Below are 12,210 nucleotides of genomic sequence, written 5' to 3' on the forward strand. Positions count from 1 at the left end.
TGTTTGTGTGATTTGCTCACCACGAAATTAACAGCCAGAACTCAACCTGCGAAGAACATCTGTATCAAGTAGCCCGGCCCGGCATAGAAGCCCCAACTTCACGACGATTGACTTAGCGCTGCCTAACGCCTCAACCTCTTACATACAGATTAGCAATACTACTGTGTACCTTAACAGAACTGGTATATTTCCTTATCCGTGTTACTGACTCTTATCTATACTCTGTAACTCTTACATACACATACATACATTTGTATACACACTCTTCTGTTTACATGATGGCCTGTCTTATATCGTGTTTTATTATGTTGCATTCACTCACACACAGACATACAATTTAATGCTCCAATAAATCTTACTGTTAATCATCTTTATCGGTTGCATTCCTATCTTGTCCTTCCTGGCAAATTTCCTAGTCCTCTATGTTATAGTATTATAACATATTATCATTATATTTTGTGTCGACCGTGTGATGCGTTAAAAAAGGAGCCTGTTTTCCATTCGTCACTATTTCTCCTTTGGTTTGCACGGTCGTTCTTACATATATATAAAGCAATACTCTTTTACTCTTTTACTTGTTTCAGTCATTTTATTGCGGCCATGCTGGAGCACCGCCTTTAGTCGAGCAAATCAACCCCGGGACTTATTCTTTGTAAGCCCAGTACTTATTCTATTGGTCTCTTTTGCCGAACCGCTAAGTGACAGGGACATAAACACACCAGCATCAGTTGTCAAGCAATGCTAGGGGGACAAACACAGACACACAAACTCACACACACACACACATATATATATATACATATATACAATGGGCTTCTTTCAGTTTCCATCTACCAAATCCACTCACAAGGCTTTGGTCGACCCAAGGCTATAGTAGAAGACACTTGCCCAAGATGCCACGCAGTGGGACTGAACCCAGAACCATGTGGTTGGTAACTTGTTTCAGTAAATAAGTTGGAGCTATGCAGGGGCACTGTCTTGAAGAATCTTAGTTGAAAGATCTTAGTTGAAGAATCTTAGCTTCTTTTTTTAAAGCCTGCTACTTATTCTATCAGTGTCTTTTACTGACCGGCTAAGTTACAGGTACATAAACATACCAACACTGGTTGTCAAGTGTTGGGTGGATGGGTGGGTGGGACAGACACAAAAACACGTGTGTGCATACACACACACATGACAATGACCTTCTTTTGGTTTCCATCTACCAAGCCCACTCACAAGGCTTTGGTCTGCCCAAAGACACTTGTCCAAGGTGTCACACAGTGGGACTGAACCTGGAACCATGTGACTGCAAAATAAGCTTCTTACCATACAACCATGCTTGTGCCTTTGTAACCAAAACTCTAAACTTTTTTTTGGATCAGTCTTAAATGATAGCAAAACCTTAAAAATTTCAATTTTTATATATTTTAATAATAACGTTGCTTATATTTTTCATTTTGAACTAGCTTTGCTCAAAAACCACAACTCATTCTCCAGCTTTGAGTCACTCTATCTTTAAGATTAGTTTTATGTTATATCAATTTTCCTGCCAGTCACATCCAATTAAAGTTTTTAAACTACCCATAGGTCAATGCCACCATATATGTTCTAAAAGATTACATACATACACACATATTTGATAAGCCAGGAGAAAATTGCCTAGAGAATGATGTTTCTCTCAATAGATTCTAATAGAGATTAAAGTGAATGCTATGTGGTAAGAAACTCTCAAGAGAGCTGAACAGTAGGTCTTCAGAGAGAAAATCTCCCCCAGGCAAGTGTTTCAGCCCTTAACTTTTGACACCCAAAGGGGCCAGGCTGCATCCAGGTCGTAACTCCAGGATGCTCTTCTGCTGACCACTATTTAACCATTTGGATATCAGAGACTTATTGTGCATTTAAACTGCTTGAACATTTCATCTAGCTGTAACTTCTCTCTGTTGATTCAGCTTTCAAACTTATACTTAAAGAAGAAATAACATTGGTTGTTATGGAAACAGTGGAGCATCAACACTATCACAATAACTCACTCAGAGTTACTTCCCATAGCATTAACAAACAAAAATATTACTGACAAATGGTATGAATTCAGGCAGTTTTGTACTCTTTGGTGGAGGATCACCTAGAGAAACATGAAAATGCTTTAACATTTATCAGATGTTTTTTAGAACATGATACATCTCAAGAGCTAGTTGAATCAATTTTCAATTTTAATATATTTTACTAAAAACGTTGCTAATATTTTTCACTTTGAACTAGCTTTGCTCAAAAACCACAACTCATTCTCCAGCTTTGATTCACTCTATCTTTGAAGATCAGCTTTACTTTTTGTTAATTTTTCTTCCCAGTCACTTCCGATTAAAGTTTTTAGAATACACATAGGTCAATGACACCATATATGTACTAAAAGATTACACACACACACACACATTCATATCATATTTATGCACATACATACACATACATACGGGCACGCATTAAATAAACCAAGTGAAAATTACTAGAGAATGGTGTTTCTCTCAATAAATCCTAATATAGATTAACCTTTTAACATTCAGAATACTCTGTCAAATGTAATGCTTATTTATTCACATTGTTTTAAATTAACCATGCATCATCTCATTGCTTCAAGAATTTGATGATGTGATTGCTTATTTTTCAAATGACTTTGTATAGCAGGTGTGAGAGGCTGGATCTGGTCAGTTTAAATATAAAACAGGTAGAAATATTTGGGATGGATATGGCCAGTTTAAATGCTAAAGGTTAAAGTGAACTTTAAATGACTCTAAAATTAATATAAAGTAAGACAAAAACACCAGGAATATTTATAAGAATTAACAGGCAAGTGTGAGTATAAATGAGTAATTTTTTAATATTTTTTCAAGAAAATGAAACAAAGCAATTTATAATAATGGCTTCAAATTTTGGTACAATGCCAGGGGAGGGAACAAGTCAATTACATCAACCCCAATGATCAACTGGTACTTATTTGATTGACCTCAAAAAGATGAAAGGCAAAGTCTACCTTAGTGGAATTTGAACTCAGAATCTAAAGTCGGATGAAATGTTGCTAAACATTTTGCCTGGTGTGCTAATGATTCTACCAGCTCACCAACTTATGAATAATAATAATGCCTATTATAGGCACAAGTTCTGAAATTTTGAGGGAGGGGCTAGTTGAATACTTCAGCTCCAGTGCACAACTGGGACTTATTTCATTGGCCCCAAAAGGATGAAAGGCATTTGAACTCAGAGCATAAAGACAGACAAAATGATGCTAAGCATGCTAACCATTCTGCCAGCTTGCCATTTTAATAATAGTAATCATGATCCTTTCCACTATAGGCACAAAGCCAGAAATTTGGTGGTGGGGAGGCTTAGTCAGTTACCACGATCCCAGGGCTCAACTGGTAATTATTTTATTGATCCCAAAAGGATGAAAGGTAAAATAGACTGAGTGGAAGATAGTCCTTATTTTGAGATCCAGTCTTCTCCAGAACAACACTGCAGTTTCACCTCCCATCCCTGGTTGACATGGAAATAAATAGATCTTGTATCCAGCAAAAACGAGCATGAACACTTGTCAGTGGGAAGTCTGGTTTCACTGATGGCCACTAGATCAACACTGAGTGACCTGAGATCACCGAGTAGATTATCCTGTTACCAAGGTGACCCCCAGACCACGTGCATTTATATTGCCTATCGTAAGCAAGGCCATGTTAAATCACAGTATAGAAACGGAAAAGGTTACTTACAGTGATTTTAATGGTGAGGTGGAGATAGTCGTTTGGTCGCCGTGGTTATTTGTGGATGTTTCCACAAGCAGATCATTGTATAGTCTTTTGTCTATGTCTTTCCTGAAGGCTCCTACTACTTCAGGATATTTCGTTTTTTTTTTTGTGTTGTATTTTTTTGTGATGTTAGGACAAATTTTGTTCATGGGAGTGTGTTGTTTGTTTGTATGATGAAATCAGTGTTTGTGATGTCTGTATGGTTGTATATGTGTGCCATTAGTTCTCTATTGTTTGTATTTATTGCTGTGTAGTTGATGATTGTGTGTTGCAGGTGTTGGGATGTGTGAGCTGCAAGTTCTGTATGTGAATTGAGTTGTGCTTGTGGTGATGGTACTGATGGGAATGTTGTTGTTGATGGTGCTGGTGTAGCTGCATTTGGTGGTGTCTGTGTGTTTGTTTTGAAATGTGTCTTCTCAGTCATCATACCAGCTAGATTTCTGTATTTTAGTTGCTGTATTTTTGTTTTTCTTTTTCTTTTTGACCTGGCAACTTGTTATTTAGGCTCTTCTTCCTCTCATGTCTCAGGACATATCTGAGTGTTCGGAATAGGGAAAAGGCAAATCTTGTAGGGCTTTTTGCTTGTGTTCTCTTGGTAAAGTTGTAGTTGTTTTGAGGTGTTCTGATGCTGTTGTTTTTGTTGGTGTCTGGTATGGAAGCCAAAGATGTTGGTGAGTTGTTTGTTTTGTTCATTGCTGTTGTTTCCACTTTTATTGTTGTTGTTGCTGCTGTTGTTTTTGCAACTCTAGTGGTCACCTGCCTCTGCTGGTGTTGTTGCAGTTGCTTTTATTGCTGTTGTTGTTGTCATGTTTGAAGGGTCTGCAGCAGCATGGTTTTGTCTTTCGTTTGCCTGGGGCAAAAAGCCTTTAAATGGTTTGTTTCACTACAAATGTGATGACACCTCAGTTTTCTGCCCTCTACTGCTACAAACAGTTTTGTTCCTCCAGGGATCACAATTAGATCTGGAATCTCTTGTGCAGTTGCAAAATTTGAATACAACAAGTGTTCCATCCCTGTGCTATGCCAATTTTCTTTTTTAAATGAGTGTATTTTTAGAATTTAATTCTGTCTTCTATGCCGCAAAACACAGCCACTGCTAGCAAGATGTCCACTTCTGGCGATGAAATGCAAAAGTGACCTCAGCAGAATTTGAACTCAGAATGTAGTGAAGGGCAAAATACTGCTAAGCATTTTGTCCAGCATGCTAATGATTCTGCCAGCTCGCAGCCTTAATAATAATTATAATAATACAAATTTTGCCTCAAGGGCAGCAATTTTGGGGGAGGAATTGAGTTGATTACATTGATCCCAGTGTTCAACTAGTGCTTATTTTATTTAACCCAAATGGATGAAAAGAAAAGTTGGCCTTGTCAGAATTTGAACCCAGGATGGAGCAACAGATGAAATACTGCTAAGCATTTTGTCCAGTATGCTACTGATTCTGGCAGACCACTGCCATCCATAATAATAATAAGAGCACTCAAAAAGCGCAAACCTCTGCCAAGGCAGCACCAGCGCCCTCTCAACAATTAGCTCGAGATGATTTTTAAAATGAGAATATCAGAAATAAACTTGACTGCTAAAAATTAGTAAAAAACAGGAAAAATAATCCAGAATCCTTGTCTGGTACCAGATTGATCCCAAAATCTAATCAGTTCGTGCCAGTCACGAGGCCAAACATCCCTGCAAGTTCCATCCGAATCCATCCAGCAATTTTTGAGATACTTTGTCCATGGACAAACAAACATGACTGAACACAATACCTCTGCCTTAGCAATGGTGTAACAAATAAATATTATTATGATTTCCTCTAGATTCTAATCATAAACAGTTTAGAAAGCTATAGAGTATTTTCACTTATTAATTGAAATACACGATATATATATATATGGAAGACTATAAGCAGATGTTCCCATGACAATATAAAACAGAGATTTACATAACTTCTAATCTTTCCATTCTGGCAGAAGATAAGTTGTATTTCAGATTTGTACTGACCTTATATTTACCTCATAAAACAATTGGTAACATCTACATTTACTAACATTTGGAACCCTTATTAAATATATTGGGTCATCCTATAAACAATGCAGTTCTTTTTATACTTCTTTTATTTTTCAAAATTAAGATAAACAAAGTTCTTTTGTAATAAAAAATATACTTTCTTTCCTTTTCAACAATGCTCTTCCATCTATCTGGTACTCTTGCAAGGCCCCTCTTCCAAAATTCACTTGTCCATGATAAAAAATACACCTCCAGTACTGTTCTGACCTTGTCTACAGTATTCATATTTTTTTTCCGTCCAAATGATTTTGAAGACTGCAAAACAAATGATGAGGTACTGTCCAGTGAATATGGTGGGTGGAGCATTGTTTCACATTCAAACTGCCTCAGCCTTTGGAATGTCATCCTCGCTGTATGTGGCTGAGCATTATCCTGATGGAAGAACACCTTTTGTCTTGAAACCAAAGATGATCGTTTTCCTCCTAGCGTTAATATAAGCCGCTCAAGCTACTCGCAGTATATCTCCTTTGTTATTGTTTGGTTTGCATTTAAAAGTTCAAAGTGGACTAAACCTTTCATATCTCACCTTACATGGGTTAAGACCTTCTTTAGGCTGGGGAGCTGTTGTTTCTCCTTTCCCTACCCACTGTCTTTGGTGCCTCACATGTTTATAGAGAACCCATTTCTTGTTACCAGTCACTATTTCGTCCAAAAATGGTTCATTTGTGATATGTGACAGCAAAGAAGAGCACACATTCACTCCCTGTGCGCGATTAAACTCGGAAAGTTTAAGAGGAACCCACTGACCCAATTTGCTGACTTTTCCAATGGCAAGCAGGTGTCGAATGGTTGAATGACCAAATCCAAGTTTCTCTGCTAGTTCCTCAACAGTTATGATGAGATTTTGTTCCACCAGAGTTTGCAGGACGTCCTCGTCGAGTTCTACAGATCTTCCAGGACAAGGCTCATCTTCTAGGCTGTAGTTTCTGGAACCACCATTGACACTGGCTTATGCTTGTTGTCGGATCCCCATATACTGCATAAATATTCCTCGCACTTTCCATTGTGCTGTTGCTTTTATTAAACTCAAAACAAAATATGCCGAATATGCTTCTTTGTCACTTCCATTATAGCTTTGAAAAAATAACTTAAAATCGAACTGCATCTTCAAAACTTGCACTAAGAATAAGCACAAGGTAAAATTACTACCTGCTTTTATAGCAAGTTGATGGAGATAGTTTATCCTATCCCTCCTCCAACTTGTAGTTCATGCAATTGAAAAAGCCGCATTATTGATGGGATGATTCAATATTTCATTTCCTCTGAGTATATACATGCTTAATACTTTAATGCTTTCACACAATGCATTTTCCATTAGGAGAGTAAAGACAGTTCCATCAATATGGTAGTGAATAAAGCAGTTTTGAAATTTGACTTTTATCTATCATCTGTAGAGAATTGTGTCCACTTTCACCTTCTAATTTAGCCATTACTAAGTAAGTAATACAAGTGGAATAATATACTACTGTAAACATTAACTCTACAACTGCAACACTGATGATGGATTAGTTAGTTTACAGTGCTGAGTTCAATTCTTCCAGCAGTTAGCAGTGAAAGACTTCCAGAAGAAGTGGTATGGAACCTGAAAGAAAGAACCAACCCAATGAACCAGTGAAGTCTGACGAAATAAGTATTTGCATTAGAGTATAGCAAATGTTTGGTTGATAAGCTTTTAAATTAGAACTGAAAAAGTATTTTATAGCTGAATGCAACCATTTCCTCATTTATCATTAAGAAAATTCGCCCACAACAGCATAAAATAAAAACAGGCGCTTGTATGTGCTCATCAAAATTTATTCATAACATATTGTTGAAAACTTTTTCATGCTTCAAGCAGTATTCTTGCAATTTAGATGTGTTAACATTGTTTCTGTTCATCAAATGAACCAATGTGTTTAAGCTTCAAAGCAAAAGGTAGTAAATTGAATCATAATTTTATCCTTTCATTTCTGCAAGCAACTTTAAGTCAAATGACCAGCAGGTTTCCATATTCAACTACAGTCAAATAAAATATCATTATTTATTATTATGTTCATCAAGCTATCAGAAACTGCAGAATGGTTCTTATTGTTAATTACACAGCTGCTCCACTGACTATTCATCAGACCCATATGGTACTGAAAGTGGTTAAACCTTACCCTTTTTCGTATTGATCTCACATCTTTGGTTACCAGCAAACATTATATAAAAATCTCAAACAAACTGATTTAAGAAAATATTTTCAACGATTCCCTGCTCCTCCATTCTTTTCTTTTTTTTTTGTTTTTTATTCACGACCTACCAAACATCTTCCTTTTCCTTTTTGAATTGTTTATGTAGACTGAGTAGAATCTTGGTTATTGCTTTCATTAACGTTACTTAAGTCTTCAATATCTGGTGCTAGATCTTCACTATTCACCGGACTAATATCTGAAGAATCTGCACTTGATTGTCCAGATGCTGCAACTGGATTGATCTGTTCTTTTATATCACTTTTGATTTCGTCTGCTGCAGTATTTATACAAGACTGAGATGATTTTGCAACCGACAGCTCTACATGGCTATTATTATTATTTGTATTGCTACTTTCTTCTGATAACTGCCAAGATGGGAGAGTTGCTGTAATGTTCGGTATTGGCGTAAATTGCTTCCTGAAATAGAAAAAAAAAACAGTCACCAAAAAATTCATTTAAACTAAAAGAAATGTAAGCACTTGTTAAGTAATTCTAAGAAACATTTAAAAGAGTAATTAACTGAAAATTGAAGGTTACATAATTTTGTGAAGCTATGAAGTATAATGTTGATGTATTTGATAGGTTTTATCATCAACATTGTATATGTGCTAAAGATGTGCATCTAAGTATGAAAGATTTTGGTGCTGCTGCCAACACTATCACCATCATCATTTGACATCTGCTTTCCATGATGACATGGGTTGGACAGGGCATCAGGGTCTAAGTCAGTTCTTATTCAGAATTATTACCTTCCAAGAAGGGTTTGAAAACTAAATCTCACTTTTTCTGGTATAATTACTATGGCTAGATGTTCTTTCTATTGCCAACTGCTGTACAGAATGCACTAAATGCATTTTTGTCATGGTACCAGCATTAGAGAGACTGTTATATCCTTGGCAAGATTCAAGAGACCTCTTGGCTCTACAAAGACCTCATTCACAAACTGCTTTACAGGATGTAGTAGGTGCATTTTATTGACACACCAGCACTAGCTAGGGTGCCTTATAGCCCACAAGACAAAGAAATCTCTCACTACTATATGTTGTCTCTATTTGTTAAAGGCAGCAAGGTTAAGAGGATGAGCAGAAGAGACAGTAATGCTAGAATAACCACAGAGAAAGATTGGAAAAGAGAGTAGAGTAATGGGAGAGAAAGAGAGAGAGAATGATGGCAGGAGTAATAGAAGAAAGACAGTGATGGCAGCAGCATGTTTGTTGATAAGAGACAGAGAATGTGATGAGTAGACATTGTAAGAGTGATGGCTAGCAGGACAAAAGGATAATGGTATGTGTATCAAATATAACCAGATCAGAAGCAGTCTTCTGTTACAAGAGCCACTTAGTATCTGATGAGGTTTCAAAAAGGGAGACTAAAGATGGAGACTTAAGACTATTATGGACAAGATCATCTTCATCACTATCACCATTTTAATGTTTGCTTTGCCATACTTACACAGGTGAGAAAGTCTTCACCAACATTATGTTTTGTCAATTGTTGAAGAGATGTATCACCACCTGCTTTTCCATACTGGAATGGATTGGACAAGATGTTCTGAGGCAATATTTTACAATTAAATGCCTCTTTTAGTGCCACCTCTTTTAGTTACAACTTAGGATATGCAGGAATATAGTGTACATATTCTAAAAACTAAAGTATACATGGGAGCTCTAGCATTCATGTATTTACACTTGGAATTTATTATTTATATATTACTATTTATAATGATACAGACTGAGAAGGTTATAAAAGCTGAGTGGCATTCTTCTATCCACTCGTAATTTTGTCTATAAAATAATTATTGAGACAGAGAGAGAGAGACAAACAAGAGCTATAAACAGTATAGAAGGCTAGAAGTAGTTATTTCACCATTTTAAGGTAGGATATTATGACTTCATTAATTCATTTATGTTGATATGTGATTGTATTTCCAAGCCATTTTATTTATAGAGATTATCGTTAATTTTATGGGACATGATCAACAGACAATAAACTTGCTGTTCCCGCTTTCATGTATACTTACTTTCAACATATTTACAAATTACTATTTATAACAATTTAGACAGACAAAGAGGATCACAAACACTTAGTAGCAGTGCCTACACTCCTTCGTCCACGATAAATTTCCTCTTGGCTCACTTGACAACTAAACTATGCAGGGACACCACAGCAAAGCTCTCATTCTCAAATGGCCTCTTTTCTCTTCTCTCTCATATTCTTGCCATATCCTTCTAGTAACCTATCCTCTCTTTGTCTCTCCACTTATCTCTATCTTCTTGACTTTCTCACACATCCTACAGAAGTACACAAGGACACTAGTGCAGCACTAGTGATGGCGACGTTATGCCTCAATTCATCTTCCAATTCAGCCTCAGACTCAACACAAAGGCCAACATCAAGTGCCTGGAGGAGATAGTGCTGCCCTGGGTCAAGAGGGTGGCTGCTGGAACACCCTATGTCTGGCAACAGGACTCTGCACCATGCTACACAAGCAGGAGAACCCAGACACGGCTGTCAGACAATTTCTGCAACCACATCACCCCTAACATCTGGTCACCTAACTCCCCAGACTGCAACCCCCTTGATTATTATGTGTGGGGCGCAGTTGAATGAGAGGCCAACAAAACTCCTTGTAACACCAAAGATGAACTGAAGGCAAGGATTATGGCAGCATTCACCAACTTAAACAAAGAGACCATCCAGAAGAGTTGTAGGAGGTTCCAAAGTCATCTGGAGGCCATGGTTGAAGACAATGGTGATTTTATTGAATAAACTTACTCTTTAGTATTTCAAGATATTTTTATGTAATTTTGATACATATATCTGTTAAAATGAGATGTCAGTGTTATTTTCATTATTTACATTTGATGGATATTTGTCCTCATCTTGTTTGCTGTTAACACATTTCAGCTGATATACCCTCCAGCCTTCATCGGGTGTCTTGGGGAAATTTCGAACCTGGGTTCTCATTTCTAAGGTATTTTTCGATGTTATTATTATTATTATTATTATTATTATTATTATTATTATTATTCAGGTCACTGCCTGGAATCAAACTTGGACTCTAAGAGTTAGTAGCCTGCGCTCTTAACCACTACACCATATGCTCTATGCCTGTGGGTGTAGTGGTTAAGAGCGCGGGCTACTAACTCCAAGATTCCGAGTTCGATTCCAGGCAGTGACCTGAACAACAGCAACAACAACAAGTACCTTAGGAATGAGAACCCAGGTTCGAAATTTCCCCAAGACACCTGATGAAGGCTGGAGGGTATATCAGCCGAAACGTTATGTTAACAACAAACAAGATGAAGACAAATATCTGTCAAATGTAAATAATGTACATAATTCCTCATCTCTTAAATATAGAAATGAATGTTATTTTCATTTTGTGTAATTTAAACAACAGTTTATTCACCGCACCATGCATGCATACATACATACATACATACTCTGTGTTAAATGAAAAAATGGTGACAAGCAAAAATTCTGTAAATAATAATAAAAATAATTATAAGCTTTAAGTTTATAAGCATTAACCATGTACTGGCCAAAAAAAAAAAGTCTAATATTGGAGCATATAAGCCCTTGATGGAAAAAAATTGGGTATTAGTTTTTTTCCATCAAGGGCTTATATGCCCCAATATTAAACTTATTTTCTTTAGCCAATACACAGTGAACCCTTCAAAGCTTAAAATCATTATTATTATTTATAGGATTCCTTGACAACACTGTAATCTTCATTTAACTAAGGTATCTTTGGCCTGATGAGTAGCTGGTGGAGTACTTCTCATTTACTTCCATGATTCTGCTAGCTAGGAAACATATGCAACCTGGATTTTACCTGCTCCATTCCCTAAATTTGGACTTTTATTCACGTACACAGCAACCCCAGCTGCTAACAGTGAACTATAAATAATTCTTTTCAGCCTATCAAACTCTGATATGGGTAAAACTTTACAACCTTCTACGACAATAAACCATTGTTCCTGAACTTTGTTTTTTATACCTTCTACGTACTGCTTGAAGCTTACTAACTTCCTTTATATATATATATATATATATATATATATATATTATAATTATTACCTATGAGGTTTTTATTTCCATGCTAGCCACTTGATATGATCGGTATTTTAAATAACGATCTTATCCTTATTTATTTA

At 36.5% G+C, this 12,210-nt stretch overlaps 2 protein-coding genes across 2 annotated transcripts in view; both read right to left on the bottom strand.

Annotated features, from left to right (window-relative positions):
* LOC106873600 (mevalonate kinase) overlaps positions 1 to 7,840 on the bottom strand; it is a 96,278-nt gene extending 88,438 nt beyond the window's left edge. Inside the window, exon 1 of the mRNA XM_014921036.2 lies at positions 3,738 to 7,840. The gene's annotated coding sequence lies outside the window, so the exon portion shown is untranslated. The remainder of the gene's footprint in view (positions 1 to 3,737) is intronic.
* A 230-nt stretch (positions 7,841 to 8,070) lies between these two features.
* The window catches only part of LOC106873420 (peroxisomal membrane protein PEX14), a 51,244-nt gene continuing 47,104 nt past the window's right edge, over positions 8,071 to 12,210 (bottom strand). Inside the window, exon 9 of the mRNA XM_014920779.2 lies at positions 8,071 to 8,467. Within this exon, the coding sequence (XP_014776265.1) occupies positions 8,149 to 8,467 (319 nt within the window). The 3' untranslated portion in view covers positions 8,071 to 8,148. The remainder of the gene's footprint in view (positions 8,468 to 12,210) is intronic.

The sequence above is a fragment of the Octopus bimaculoides genome, chromosome 6 (genome assembly GCF_001194135.2).
Source record: "Octopus bimaculoides isolate UCB-OBI-ISO-001 chromosome 6, ASM119413v2, whole genome shotgun sequence".
Lineage (NCBI taxonomy): Eukaryota > Metazoa > Mollusca > Cephalopoda > Octopoda > Octopodidae > Octopus > Octopus bimaculoides.